Below are 16348 nucleotides of genomic sequence, written 5' to 3' on the forward strand. Positions count from 1 at the left end.
GTAGTGTCTTAAATATGATTACAAGAAGCCAACCATATGTAAAACAACAAAATGTGTAACCCGTGGCTGTTTTATCATCTCAGGTCTCATTGAGTATTATCATTTGAAAATGGGAAAAATTAATATTCAAAAACATTAAATATAATAGTATTTCCTATGAAACTATATACAATATTAAGGAGCCCTGGTGATACACTGGCTTAGCCTTCAACTGACAAGGGCAGTGGTTCAAATTCACCAGTCCCTCCTTGGGGGAGAGATGTGGCAGTCTGCTCCCACACAGTTCACAGCTTCAGAAACTCTATGGAGTAATATATGAGTTGAAATTATATTGATGGCAATGGATATAAGCAATATAAACTGTAAAGCTTTAATACTATAATTTCTTTGTGCTATAAACAAATTTTATCAGTAGGTGATATGGTAAGAATATTCTTCAGGTATTTGTAAAAAAAGAGATATATAGTGTCAATATTCTCATTATAAAGAACAATCAAAACATTTCTAGAGCAAATATATTAAAATATGCTAAGTATAAAGATTTTAATGTGTTATTTATAAAGGGAGAATGAAAAGTTATAAGGAGATAGCGTAAATTTAAAGTACCATTTTATTAATCAAGTCAAAGTCAAAATAATATAAAGAAACTCTAGGTTATTTTAATAAAATTTTATCATTGATTATTTATCAATAAAATCACAATACTTATAAATATTACAGTATTATAATAGTTTATAATATTTGTAGTATGATATCAGTTATATTTATAATTATACATTTATAATTTATAATTAGCTTTCCCTTAGCTATGAGAAAGCATCCTGTTAGTATAATTCTACAGAGAAATAGTAATGATATCAAGCATTTACTGTACTTACAGAACTAAGTATAACTGTTAGATAATTCAATGAAAGCTTATTAATGAAACAGAACAATAACAACAGAGATTGCACGCATGAACATATTTTAATTATTTGGCTTGTAGGACATTTGGAGGACCCACAGTAGCATGGCTTTTAGTCATTAGACAGCAGTTGTGAGTCAAATAGATCCTTGGCAAGTTCCTAGCCTCTCTGGATTCTGTTTCCTTATCTGTAACATGGATGTGTTAACAGTAACACTAATACTAAAATTATCATATCATCATTACATAATTGCTATGCAATATACTATTAATATTATATGGTTGTTGAGAGGCTGGAAAGACAACAAAAGGTGTGAAAGGATTTTGTATATCATCAAAGTACTTATTTTTATGAGCTGTGGGTTCTCCTATTACTACAGGAATTAGACTGAAAGCAACATATCTGAGCAATATGGAATAATTCTGAGGCTCTATGATCATGGGATCAGCAGACAGCTGGCCTTCAGTCAACAAGAACATTTCTTCCTACAAAAACTAGACTATTCTGAAATATTTGTGATAGACAATTTATTTTATTTAAAAAAAATCATTTTATTAGGGGCACATATAACTTTTATCACAGTCCATACATACATCAATTGTGTAAAGCACATTTGTACATTCATTGCCTTCATCATTCGTGGTAGACATTTTAAAGGACAAAAACTCAAATCAATGATAAAATTAGGTCAGCAGTTCTAAATCATTGGCCATCCTGAGGGAGCAAACCGGCTTTCTACCCGCAAAAGGAGTTAACAATCTTGGAAACGCACAAGGGCAGGTGTCGGAAAGCTTGTCTTACAGGATCGCGATGAGCAGTCATCCACTTGAGGGCTGGGAGTCTGGTTTCTGAGCTACTTACACTGAGTGACAATCAATATCACAGCTATTTTGTGCATTTAGCTTTATAATATCACACTCTCTAAAAATCATTGTGGAAATTGATAATAAGGATCAATTCCTCTCAATCTGATCATTTAAGTATATAAAAAGATGCCTGAACATTCTGAGATGTTTTTATACTTTACTTTGTGCTTTCCAAAACCCGAGCAAAGTGACTCAGGAGAGAGCCTTATGTCCTCCAGCGCTGAACTGAAAATGGAAGTTTACTTGTGAATTTGGGGAGAAGGATCAGGAATGTACTACTATTTTGTGTTTTCTGAAAAGAGTGAGTTTTCTAGTTTCCTGCACATCCTGGGTGACTTCAGTAAGGGTCTGTTTTATGTTTCCATAGAGAGCCCAATGTAAAATTATGCATACTTTTGTAACTATACAAGTCTTCTATCTATATTTTTCTAATTCTCATAGTTTAAAAAAATAATTTTAGAACATGACAATGTGAGTAAATTCTAAATTCAAACTCAACCGGATGATTCCGAATGCTAGTTAAGTTAATGGTTATAGATTTAACAAGAAAAGTAACATTTGTCATTCTGATTCTATTTTAATCTATGAGGATGCATATTAGGATAGAATTTAATCTATGAGGAAGCACTTTTCTGCAGAGGTAAATTCAAGGGAATAATCTCCAATGGCATATGATGGATTAGTTTTAGTAAATTATTCTATTCCACTCTTGAAAACAGGCAATTGTAGATAATTTAGGTCAATCTTCAAGATGAACTTATACTCTTTAAGGGATCAGAAAAATTTGTATTGCATTATGACATGTTTACTGATTCAATCTCAACCGACCTAGCTCATCCAGTTCCAGGCATGGTCATTTCCTATTGACCTCTCATCTACTTAATCTTTACAAAATGATGTTTTCACCGCCTATAGCCAAATACATAAAATCTATTTTATTCATAACTTCACATGATTAAAAGTGACTTGTATGCACTATTTTAAACAATCTTTTCAATAAAAGAAAACGCAAAAATACAAAAAGAGAATGTAGGTAACCAGGACCAAGATGCAGGGTTTCTTTATTCTTTTTAAACTAACACTTCACATTCTGATTTTATTATGTATGGGAGCCCTCTCTTCCAGAGATCCAATAATAATCTAAGTCATGACAATCAAAAAGAAAACTTACTTAGTTTGGTGGCCTCTAATCTTTTGGAATAGGAGCACGCTACCACATGCTGATTTTCAAGCAGAATGTGACCTGGTCTACTGGACTGAGACTTGGTAATTTTGATAGGTTTTTTTAAGCTTCAGATAATTTTCCCAACAATAAAAAGATTCTGAATATGAATACATGTTGGCAGTCTTTTTTCATCATTGAACGTTGTTAGCATTTTACTTACAGTGAAACAAAATATTATGAAGAATATTGCAACATACTTTACTCTTACTAAAGTAAATTATACATTTAATTTCTAGCATCTGTACTTAATATTCTTTAATATCAGCAAAAATTATACATAAGCATTGAATAAAAGTTACAATTCTTATAGCTGAACCTTCTCTCCTTTGCTAAGATATACATTCTATCTTAAAATATGCTTATATTTGAAATTCTGACTCACAGAGTAGAGTAGGGTTTAAACAAAATTTACTGTGCTTCATTTTGATTCCACAAGGGTCATTTGCAAAGATATGATCATGAACAACTTTACCATGTTCTTGTAATCATATCTCAGTAAAAAGATTAATATAAAAATAGACTGAGATATAAGACAGCTACAAAATAAGCTGCAACCTTATAGTTCCCCACTGGTTTTTTAAAAGTCTGCAGTTAATACATTTGGATAAATAACCCAAGTCAGCAGCAAAGTGGTTAAACATTGGTGATTTGATTTTATCTCAGCTTGGAATGTGGTTGGAGTGGCCCACTTCGAACAGCTGTTTGCTAAGTTAAGGCTGTCGTGTTGACACAGTGCTGAATGAAGCAGCCTGGTCACCAGATGTGACTGCCTCCCCAGACTGGCGGGGTTTCAGTCAGATCACCGTCCTGATGGTCCCTGTTCCAACTTTCTTCCTCAGGACGTCCACCAGCCTTTCCAGTCTAAGTTAGGGGGAGGGTGGTATGGGAGAGCAGAAAAGAATAAAAAGTGTGATTATTGTTAGTTATGTTTTGACTGAAGAAGAACAGTGTTTTCCTGTGACCAACAGCCCTGGGCGGAAGTCTCCGGAAGACACAAAGCATTACTGTCAGAGAGACACTGGCACAGCATGTCAAGGATTTCAGGTTAAAACAACAGCAACAGCAAACTTTAACCTAGATCCTGGGACGAAGTCAGCATCAGATGCTTCGCGAAGATACTCACCAGGATCCACTTTGAGACATTTAACTGGTTGCATTAAGGTTGTGAACCAGTCGTGGACTAGGCAACGACAGGAGAGCATATTAAACGCAGCACAGTTTCAAATTGATTTTAACTAAACAAATTTAAAAAGCACATTTTCCAACACAAAAATACCAGCAATCTTATAGTTAAGTAAATAACACATTGAGTTTCTTTCTTTCCTTAAAGTCAGCTGATTAAATTAAAGCAAGGAATCTGGTGCTGGGGGGGTGGGGAGGGCACAGGATGGGGGGATGGGACTTCCTGTTCAAGTAGCATGCAAATGATTTAACACCAATAAATCCAGACTTTCTGCATTACCTTTAAAAAGAAGTCCCCCGGCCACCAAAAAAAGAAGTTTCTACTCCTAGATATTGTGAATAGACTAGGAATTACCTATGATCAGCAGGCTGTTTTGTCAAATAAAGTGATTTTTATAGTTGATAGAAAAATCCACTACTAAACTGAAAAATAGTCAAAAGTTTGAAACCGTATTCTCGGTGTTCATAGTTCTTTGGTTATTCTATAGGAGAGAGATTGCTTTCACGTGCATCATTCAGAATTTTCTTGCCAAATGATGACAGAGTCAGACCACTGTTATTATTATTTTACAGAAAGCATAAAAGCTAACCCAAAATCTTGCTAAATTCATACATTTACAAATCTTTCAAATACACAGGTTTTCTTTCCCAAAGTGGTTGTTCCATGCCTAGCCCGCTTCACAGTTGGTATCCTTTTTATTATATGGAACCCATGCATCAGGGTCCTCTGCAAATTAACACGACACAGAGCAAGTCGCTGAAGGCATAGGGGTATTTTCTGTCATGCCCAATAGTTCAGTCAGTTTGGAAGTTTCATCCAGGAATGAGTTAGTCGACCGCACACAACACTGACGTGCAGCTCAAGTGTGCTGGATGGTTCTGCATATTCCAGGAGTTCTGTTAACCGAAAGCAGGATAGCGTGCAAAGCAAGTCAATGAATCAAAACCTTTATTTCGAGAGATGGAATAATGACCTTAGAGTAAAAAAGATGAATCTTGCTTAAAGTTATTGCATTTCTTATTTGGAAACCATGCATTCGCCTTACATATCCACACAAACAGCTTCACACAAACATCTGAAATAACTAAGAGGTTCACTGGACCATTCACTGCATTCACAGAGTAGTCTGTATTAGTTGGAGTTTCCCTTGTGATTTTACAATTCACAGGACTACATAAATCCTTTAAAGCAAAATTTTAGAAATTCAAATGAGGTGTGGAGGATGAATCAGAAAACTACAGCCTAAGGTTTAGAAGTGTCTTAAGTGAACTATAGTTTACTGTCAAAATCTCAGAGTAACTTGAATTAATGGTTGCCAAATAGTTCTCAGTAGAAGCACTCTGTATTTATGGGTAAGTTAAAAAAAAAAAAAGCATTGCTACAAAATGATAGAAACCTTTATTAAATAAAAAATATAGAAATGTGGAGCCATTATTTCTTGACAAATCCTCCACGTCGGTCTATAGTGTCCACTTCCGACGGCAGTGTTTCCATGTCTCTAACCTTCCCTGGGGATCTGTGTGCTTCCCCTCCCTCCACGTAAAGGGCAGTTTGGGCATATCATGTTCCTTGGAAATTTCTTTTGAGTTTGGGGAACCAAAAGAAGTCTGAAGGGGCAAGATCAGGGTTGTAGGGTGGCTGGGGTACAGTTTCCCAAGGAAATTCTCCTGGCTATTCTAAAGAATAAGCAGGCAAATTGTTATGAAGGAAAAATTCCTTGGGGCCGCTTTCCCATTCTTTTTTCTCATCAACGCAGTATTTGATTTTCTTAAAACTTCTTACTAATAAACTCCTGTAATCGTCGGGTGTTTTTAAGAAATTACATCAGGATTGCCCTTTTTGGAATGCCTCAAAACCGCCACCACGACCCGAGTTAACTTCTCGGCTTTGAATTTCACCGGCACCGTGGATCCCTTGGCAGTAGCTGTTTTGATTGGACGGTTCTTTAAAGAATGCTCACAAGACTAAGACAAACATATGACCGAGAGAACTTGTATGTGGTCCTCCTCTGATGGTCGTGACTTGTTTAAACACATTCTCTCAGGAATAAACAGGCGCACGGTGGACTGCAACCCCACAAGAAATACTGCTAATTTAATCCTGATATTGGCGTTAAATGTCGGCACTTTATACTATCATGTTTTTTTTTAAACTATTTAAAGAAAAAACATAAAAAGCTCCGTCATAATCTACTCTTTGGCTTCAGGCTCATCTGACTGTTGCTTCTTTTTTATACACTAGGACATTTCCCTCCTTACACGTCTTGGTGTGAAGAGTTGTTGAGTGCGTGTCGAATCACAGTGACCGTGGGTACAACAGAACGAAACACTGCCTGGCCCTACGCCCTCTTTGACATTGTTATGCTACAATTTTATGCTACAGCTCCGGTGCCGATTCATTTGGCTGCGGTCTTCCTCTTTTTCCCTGCCTGTCTACTGTAGACTCCTTACTCTTTCCTCAAGTAAGAGATGAGAAGGAAAAACTTAAGTACCATGTTTTGCAACGTCTTTACCAAATTTCAACAATTACTAGATTAACCACATTCTCCGTTTATCCAGGTTGAATGATTTATGAAAATACGATCTCAGAAATGAGGAAAATGTCAATTACCGGTTTTGCAAAAGCTACCTGACTTCAAAAATACAATGAAGCACCTATTCCTTCCTGTAAGGAATGGAATACACCTGCCAAACATGGGATGTGCCAAAAGGAAGGTAGAAGGGTGTGTGTGTGTGTGTGTGTGTGTGTGTGTGTGTGTGTGTGTGTGTATTAAAGCACCTTACAGGATTTGCCTATAGGCTATGCTCTACTGTCTCAATCGATCATATCCTTTAGAACATTACACAGCTCTCTAAAATAGGCTCTATTTACTATACACATTCCTAAATGGCATATTTCCAAGGCATCATGAAATTGGAAAAGGGCTGGGGTTAGGATTAAGGATTCTCCACTTGAAAGACAAGGAAGCCGAAGCAAAGAAATAAACCCTCATACGAGGTTCTAAGATAAGACTGAGAAATGTAGGCCTAGTTCTTTGTCTTTATTTTAAAGCCATTTCCACTAGGATTTGGTTTACCAGAGATTTAGACTTCAGATTATAGTTTAATAGGTTATTTGTGTTAATTGCTTCATTAAAACCTTACCCTCATTTTCTTACATATTTTAAAGTGGCAAAACTTGTCCTGGTGTATTTCATCTGCCATTTCAGGAGCAATATAATTTCTATAAAAATTAAAAAACAAATGTATAGTTATAGTGCCCTAGCCTATTTTTCGTTGAACTCTACTGTTATATATTTTAGTTAACTAAAACATATTAACAGGCGCCTTGGTGGTGTAGTGGTTATGCGATGGGCTGAGATCTGAACGGTAGGCAATTGAAAATCCCCCGCAGCCCCTCCTCCGGAGAAAGACCGGGCTTTCTACTCCTGTAAACAGTTACAGTTGCAGAAACCCACAGCGTGTCACTGTACGTCAGCATTGACTCAGTGGCAGCGAGTATGGCCACTCAGTAAAGCATATTAACATACATGTACATGTTTTTATTAGGTTCCGTCAGGTAGGGTCCGAACCATTGTGACTCTGTTTAACAGAATGAAACACTGCCCAGTCCTGCACTCTGCTCACCACTGCTGCTATGTTGAAGTCCATTGCTGTGTCAATGTAATCTAATAAACTGTACATCAAGTAGATAGACTATGAGTTCCTTATCAATTTTTCTACTTGGTTTGCTTCCATTTTCACTCTTAATAAAAATTATGGTATATTTTGAAGAGCAAATACTACTTAATGACTACTGCCTCTGTGGCAGAAACTATGAGAGGCAATTTATGTGTATATTTGATTTCATTATACATGAGCTGACTAACCTAAAACACAGAGAAAGTTTTGATCAAAGCCATGCAGCTAGTGAGTTTTGATGATGGGATGTAGCCCTCCGTCTACCTACCAAGTTTCTGATCTTTGTGACATCCTGTATTGTTTCCAAATGTACTGTGACTGTGCAAGTATATTTCTTAAGTTTGGTGCGACTGTATCATTCTTGTTGGTAAGAGTATTTAAAAAGAGATTGTCTAAAAGAGCGTCGTGAAGACAGGGCAGATTCCTCAGCACTAAATGAATCCTACCAAAGTAAAACACTCACTGTAGATTCCAATTTTGAAAATAATTTTTGTAGCTATCAATTTGAGCTCTTAGGAAAATTTATGATGAGAAGACAATTTTCTCCCCAGAAAAACAAAACAAAGCACTTCTACATTCTTAATGTAGGCCATGAACTTGACCCGTTACACTTGTGTTTTCATGGAGAGTTAGAGAAATCTAAACGAGCCAGAGAACAATTATTCCTCCAATAGAAAACTTCAGAAACACACTGAACAGTGAAGAACCAAATAAAAAATACTGAGGCAAAGTCTTGGACACAACCTTACAGCATCATAATGCATGTTCTTATTTGGTTTAATTGATCACTTTTTGTCTTGTTTACAAAGATATTTTGAGACTGTTTGTTAAATGATTGCTGAAAACAATATTTCTAAATTTATATTATTTCCCTTTTTCTATTAGTCCTAGAGGTTAGCTCCAGCAGCTAAAGCAGTAAGGTTAGCAATCAAGTAAGGTACATAGTAACTAAGAGGGGACTGACACTAAGATAACGGAACAGCTATAGTGGGTCAACTAAAAGCACTACTGACCATCCCAAAGAGAGCACTTAAAGGGCTATCGTATATACTCGAGTATAAGCCGACCCGACTATCAGTCCTGGCGCCTAATTTTACCACAAAAACTGCATTAAAACTGTGCTGAAAAACTCGGCTTGTACACGAGTATGTACGGTATATGGAATTTTATAGGTATGGACCCTTAATTGATGATTTCTACTTTATCTAGCTGGGTTCTCATATCTATGGCAATGGTTTCACAGAACTCACAGACAAAATTCATGATTAAAGTGTTTATTATGCAAGTTTACAAGTCGTAATGCCAGTGATAAATGCTCAGAGTTGAGTTGTTTATCAGGAGACATTACAAAATTCTGTCAAGTCTGCTATAAGAAGTGCTCAAAGGGCAAGTTGTTGTTAGGGGCTATCAAGATGGTTTCGATCCATGTACAAGAGAACATGGATCCAGTACCATCCTCACAATTGTTCCTAAGCTCAAGCCCATTGTTGCAGTCCCTGTGCCAATCCATCCTTTTAAGGGCCTTCCTCTTTTTTGCGGCCCCTCTACTTTACCAAACATGCTATCCTTCTCCAGAGACTGGTCTCTCCTGACAGCATACCCAAAGTATGTTAGATGAAGCCATGCCATCCTTGCCTCGAAGGAATATCCTGGCTGTATTTCTTTCAAGACAGAGCAGTTTGTCCTTTTAGCAGCCCATGATACTGTCAATATTCTTTGCCAGCACCACAATTCAAATGCATAGATGCTTCTTTGGTCTTCCTTATTCAATGTCCAACTTTCACATGCCTATGAGGTCATGGAAAATACCATGGCTTGGGTCAAGGGCCCCTTAGTCCTCAAAGTAATATCCTTGCTTTTCAAAACTCTAAGGAAGTCTTGTGCAGATTTGCCTAATGCAACACATTTTTTTTTTTAATCTCTTGACTGCTGCTTCCATTAGCCAAAAGGTATGCTCCTGTGCTAGAAGCCTCAAGTTGAAGACATTCAGCTGAAACTCTGTGGGTCAGCAAACGTATCTCCCTGAATTAAGTGCCCAGAGGCACGGTGCTCCACGAGCCAGCCTCCTGCACAAAAGCACTCATCTTTATTTGCTATGTGGGCTTGGAAGTCCATCACTGTCACATGCTGTGTTATAGCTGTCATGTTGTAGCTGTCATCTGGATCCAGGAGGCTCGCTGCACAGGAATCCTGGGTCCAGAGGAAGTGCTCCACTCCTGGCTCTTGCTGGTCATGAGGTCCGTCCTCCTGCTTCTCTGAATGTTCATTTTATACACAGCAGGATGGCACTCCCGGGACTCTTCCCAATGACTCACAGGTGAATCCTATCAATAACTTCTCCCACCTTCTTAAGAGATTCATGCAGGGAAAGGTCCTTTGGTGGGAGTTAGAGACTTTGGGTAGAAGAGCCACCTTAAATAATTCCCTGCCCCCGCAGCAGTATTCAAACAAAGTCTAATCTAATGATCTGTGTCAGGTAAACAGAGGTTTACTGAGAGGTTTCTAAGTAGCATCGATACTAGACAACTGTGGTGTGTTCCTGCATCACGACTTGCTGCTGAATTATGCGTAATCTGGTTCACAACACATAGCAATTAATTTTTAAATTTAATTTAATGATTTGTGTTTATTTCTCAACAGTTAAAGTCTATGAGGTACTCTTAATAAAAATAAACCATATACTACAAAAGATGATAGCATGGTGCACTTTGCCTTTCCAAAAGGAAATCTATTTTTTATTAAATAGATTAGTATTTTTCAAGGCTTAGAAAGAGCCTGTCTTATAATGTTTTAAACCCAACACATTTTAATTTTGTTGTATTCTTGCTAGGAAAATCAGTGTTAATAGATTGTGGTTGACTTGAAGATAGGTCTAATTTATCCAGAACCAGACATAGTAAAAATTAAAAAATTCTCATCTTAGAGAAAATGGGGGGAAAAATAAAACCTACTAACAGCAGGAATGTAGAAACAAAACCGATTATCACACGACCAATTTACTGAGGGTGAAAACGAACTGCAGCACTTACAATAAAATGTTTCTCTTCTATATAGTGTTTCTAGCCTTGATTTAGTAACCCACGAAATGAATGGCAAGGCCACAGTTTTACAAAGGGTTTGCTGAGGCTACTAGACTGAGAGGATTTGCAAAACCACCTAATAGGATTAAATTACTTTATGGGAATTGCTCAATTACTTTGCACTTTAAGTGACAGCAAACTTTCAGTTCACGGTCTAGTGGAGGGCCATGACATCAAATGGGCAAGAAGTGGGCTTACATAGGACCAATTGCATAGAGCTTTGGGGAGACCTCATTAGATCTGGAAGAGTCTGGCACAGAGCACATCAGACCTGGGGGTCTCTGTACTAAACACCTACACAAAGAGGAGAGAAGCTGAAACACTGGAGATCACTTGAAATGGTGGTGACTACAGCAGAGTCCAGCAGCAGAGAACTAGCGGCCAGCAGCAAGTGTATTGGGAAGCTGGACACTGTCGGGAAGCAACTTCAGTGGGCTTGTTGACTCTAGGACTGAGAGTGAGCTGAATGGTTGGGGGCAGGAGATTTGATGGTAGAGTGGAGAACTCTTGTACACTTCTTGGTGAAGCCTGAACAGGGCATGGCTAAGAGAAAGGTAGCCTGCCTTGTGGTCTTAGCAGAAAAGCTGAAATCTATCTTGGTTAGAAGAATTGTATCCAGTTTCATGAGTTTCATCCTGTTAAATCCAAGTTGATCCTGATCCAGAGTTGTAGCTTGTGTAAGCACAAGAAGATCAAGCTTTCAAAGTACTATTCTGTTTTAAAATTTTTTTTTAATTAAAAAAAAATTTTTTTTTTACTACTCTGTTTTAAGAGAAATTCAAAACCTGGCTGCATAGAGAGAAGGGTGTACACTTATCTTCAGTTCCAATATGACATGGATGGGTATGTGGATGGTATGGAAGAGAGCATTATAAATATCATCCACACCTAGAAAGGCTACTCCCATCCCTTGGGACTAAATATATTGTCCAGTGCTTCCCAAGTGGCAGGGTCTACCAACACCAACAGTCCTCAGCCCTCCCTCCTTTACACTCAGGTGCTGCTGTTTTTAAACTATGTAGACATACAATGCAATGCATTGTTTCTTGATACCATAACTTTATCTAGACTGTTTCTCTGCCTGAAACACCCCTACCCCCAGTGCTCATTGGCATTATTTATTACTAGATTTCCACCCCCCCACAAGATTAAACTCCATGTATGAGCCCCCGATAAAATGATTTGAAAAAGACAAACAAAGATTAAACTCCAGTGGCATCTCTTTTCTGACTCACCCAGGATTTTTTCTAATATGGACTCACCCCCTGCTGACCTGAGGAAATGGCACTGTAGCTGACACATCGTTCAGCCACAGCAGCGGGGAAGAGTCTAGCTCCACATCAGTCCAGGGAAGATTCCTATGAAGCAGAGATCAGACAAACCTCTATCCTCCACTCTTTTTTATCCATTTTGACACTAACCATTCCTCCCACAACACTCTATTTCGTTGATGGGTCCCATAACCTGTTGCCATGGCTACGCAGAGCTCACAGACAACACTCGTGATTATGACGGATTACTAGTGAAGTTACCAGCTTCCAACATGGTAAGCATACAATTCTTTTGACCACAATGCCTCTTCTGAGCCACGCTGTCAGGTATTGTCTTTCTCTGGTCCTCAGCCTCTCAGCCACATGACCCCTTGGCTCTGTGTCCTTCTATGGGCCAGGAAGGCTGCCACTCTGCCTCATGGTCTCGGTACCACTCCTCTGCTCTGTCTCAGCATCTCCCTACTGTGGTTTCTGATGCCTCTGGAGCTTTTGCCACACGCTCTGATGGTGGCTGTTCTTTCCCTGAATTTGGCCGTCTGGCTTGCTAAAGTTTGAGAGAATCAATTTCTGTTCATTTATTTATTCATCTGTTTATTAATCTATCTGTGTTATCTCTGTTAGAGCAACAGTCAGTAACTAAAGGAATTCTGTAATAAACTGCGTATAAGTGAGTGTGGTCTGCGAGCTTTGTGTGGCCAGTGCAATCAGTTATCAAGCCCAGCAGAGGAGCAGAGAGTGCTATGGAGTGGATGGCTAGTACAAGAAATGGTGAAAACGTTGGGGAATGGAGGTCTGTCTGACTTTAATATCATAGGAATCCGCTTTGTGCTGGTGGCAATCCACATCTCTCCTCTTGAATTTAGCTAGCTTCTGATGCTATTAGATTAAAACTAAGTTATCAAATAGGTACTCTAGAAAAACATTTAACACATGATAAAGTGGCCTTATATATTTATATATTTCTTAGAAAATATCTACATATGGCTAGGAGGAAATTACTTTAATACTTTCCTTGACAAAGGTTGTGTTAAAAATCTTAGCCTTGCTAATGTGTTTTCACGTTTACATGTATATGCTGTAACAGAATCAAAGAGTCTTCTCCCAGTTAATCTTCATATTAAGACACCTGAGTCTAAGCAGAAGCCAGAGAAGGATAGAAAAGGTCCTCTACTACCTACGTGACTCATTGTGTATCTGCAGTACCTTCTAACGGTCACAGAACTTGAGAATTTTCATCGATTCTGAAATGTTGTTGGTAAGTTTTGTGGTTGTTAGTTGCCTCCAGTGTGGCTCAATCTCATGGAGACCTGATGGGTAACACACTGAAACATGATCAGTCGGGTGCCATCTTCAGGATTGTTGGCATGTTGGTCTACATTGCATCTTTTTGAGAGTTTCCTTCATTTTCATGGGTTCTCTTCTTTACCAAACATGATGTCATTTTCTAGAGACTGGTGTTTCCTGGTGATGTGGCTAACGCCTGCATGCTGAAGTTGAGAATAGCGGCATTCTCACTTACAAGGGAGATTCTGCTTATACTTTTGTTTTCTGGCAGTCCATAGTAATTTTAATATTTTTCATCAACACCACTATTTGAATGCATCAATTCTTTTGTTTTCCTTTTCATTATCACAATTTCACATGCATAAGGCAATTGAGAAGGGTATGATGTGGGGATATTAGTGGCATAGGTTCTAGAATCATGAATTGCAACACATAAGCCAACACAATATCGATAGATATGTTGGTGGCTGATAAACTTACAGCCTGCGTAAGCTGGACTTGAGTAGTTGCCTTGATTTTGTTCAAATACATTCAATTAAAAAATCTTATTTTTAGCAAAAGCATGGAATCCTCAATTGTAGTTACCAATCTAATAATATTTCTAGTAATATTTTTAACTGATACTGTTAATTAAGCACACAACCTCCTTCATCGTGGACCCAACATGAGACTCAGGAAATATAGCTTACAACGTTATTATGGTTCATAAAATTATTTTGAGCCACATCTTTTCTATATCTCACGTAAAATGGTCACAGCAGCAGTCATGTTGTTTGAGGCAGTTCTGGGCAGAACTGTGTAATTGGAGAAGTTTATATTAATTTCTCAAATAGTTAAGCCTGAAATAATTTGGTAACTATTCCTGTGATTGTGAATTTGGTGAGGCTTTACATAGCAGATCATTGGTTTTATATTTCATACACACTCATGCACTACAATCCCCTCAATGCACCATCACTTATCCCACTTCGTTGCCATGTTTCCAATTTCCTTTTCTCCTTCATTCCTAACAACAAACATGGAGAGACTGGAGAGAGGGTTGTTCCCTGCTAGTGGGTCTGTAAAATAAGTGCAACCACTGTGGAAAGTGTTATGATGCTTTCCTGAAAAAGTTGGGACTAGAAATACCCATATGACCCAACTTACCTCTGCTTGATATAGATTCCAGAAAAGTCTAAGCCAATAAGATACATGCACACTCATGGACATCACAACATTATTCTCAACAGTGAAAAGAGGACACTCTATTGGATGACATCAGTCAATCAAAAAAGGCAAATATTCAATCAGACAACTAGTGTAAAAAGTCAAGGATGTATTTTTAAATTAAAAGAAACATTCTTTAATCATTATTTGGGGTGAGAGTGGAGTCCTGGTGGTGTAGGGGTTATGTTTTGGGCTGCTCACCATAAGGTTAGCAGTTCAAAACCACCATCCTGCTCTGCAGCAGAAGATAAGCTTTTCTACTCTCCTAAAGAGTTACAGTCTCCGAAACCCACAGGGGCAGTTCTCCCTATCCTAGAGGGTCACTACGAATTGGGATCAACAGTGAGTTTGTTTGCTTGTTTGTTTTTGAGGGGTAGGAGAGGAAGGGAGGAAGTGAGTTTGTTTTTTTTCAGGTGTGGGAGGGGAATCAAGGAAGGGGAACCATGGGCTAGAGAGTAGACAAGGTAATGATAATTATTGAAATTTAGTACCAATGTAATTATTCTAGAGAGATTAAAAAAAAAAAAACACTTGAAGCTGAGCAGACTAATTCATCCATTCTTACACTTATCATTATGGACCTGGTTCTCTAAGATTTTCACCACTGATGTATATATATATACACATATATGTGTGTGTGTGTATATATATACATATACATAAATATATATGTTTCACTTTTAAAAGTTGTTAAGAAATATATAACAAAACACAAGCCAACTCAATAATTTCTACATGTACAATCCAGTAACATTAATTACATTCTTTATTTTTTGCAACAAGTTTTTTGCTAATCTTGTACAAATAAATTCTCCCATTGCAGTGAATATCTTATGGAGGAAATTTCAGCTATCAGTTGATAGGTATCAAATAGATATATTTTGGAAATGGCATTTTCTCTTAAATGATAATAGGGGTCTTACTATCACATCTGTTTATATATAATATTGTCCCTATTTGTTGGCAGCTGGTATCTTAGGCTATGTTAACAAGTATTTTAAAAAAGAAAAACAACAAAAAGGGGGTGCATACAGTCAACCATGATTAGTTTGAGAGCATCATTAGGAGAGGTTGTGTCATATGGGCAGACAGGAAGAAAGCTGGAATAAACTGCACTCAGACTTGGAAATTCCTGGATCACTTTATTTATGGGGTTTCATCTAGTGTCAGTGATTTATATCAAACTCGTTGTTGAGCTAATTCTAACCCATAGTGACAGGGTGCCCCACACTCTACGCAGCAGAACAGCACTCCACAGGGTTTTTAATAGCTGTTGTTTTTTCTTATACCTTTAAATTAATGAACAAATTTGAATTTATCATCGATATTAAATAGAACACAATTTTTACACGTGTATATTTAACTTTGCTTAGATTAGATATATGACATTCTTTATCCAATTTCCCTAATATTCAAAGTAGGTAATAGGTTACCTATATTTCAAACAGTATAAAAGATACTATATTCTATGCAACATTAAAAAATGAGGCTTACATTCATTTATATAATGAAGATCGTTTGATGCATGAAATCCAAGATGGATAAACCATCAGAAACAGTAATGGGGGCAACGATTCCTGGGGGTGCTGGAAGGGTGGGGGGGAGTGATAGCAATGATGACTGTATAATCCCATTTGAGGGGAACAAA

The 16348-nt window shown here is 37.7% G+C and overlaps 1 protein-coding gene across 2 annotated transcripts in view; it reads right to left on the minus strand.

Moving 5' to 3' along the window:
* Positions 1-1696: 1696 nt before the first annotated feature.
* The window catches only part of MIPOL1 (mirror-image polydactyly 1), a 391526-nt gene continuing 376874 nt past the window's right edge, over positions 1697-16348 (minus strand). For both annotated transcript variants that reach the window (XM_045288123.1, XM_045288121.1), the window contains one exon: positions 1697-3857. In XM_045288123.1, the coding sequence (XP_045144058.1) occupies positions 3791-3857 (67 nt within the window). In that variant the 3' untranslated portion in view covers positions 1697-3790. The remainder of the gene's footprint in view (positions 3858-16348) is intronic.

Source organism: Echinops telfairi, unplaced genomic scaffold (genome assembly GCF_000313985.2).
Source record: "Echinops telfairi isolate 266 unplaced genomic scaffold, ASM31398v2 ScPeMD7_18;HRSCAF=68, whole genome shotgun sequence".
Taxonomy (NCBI): domain Eukaryota; kingdom Metazoa; phylum Chordata; class Mammalia; order Afrosoricida; family Tenrecidae; genus Echinops; species Echinops telfairi.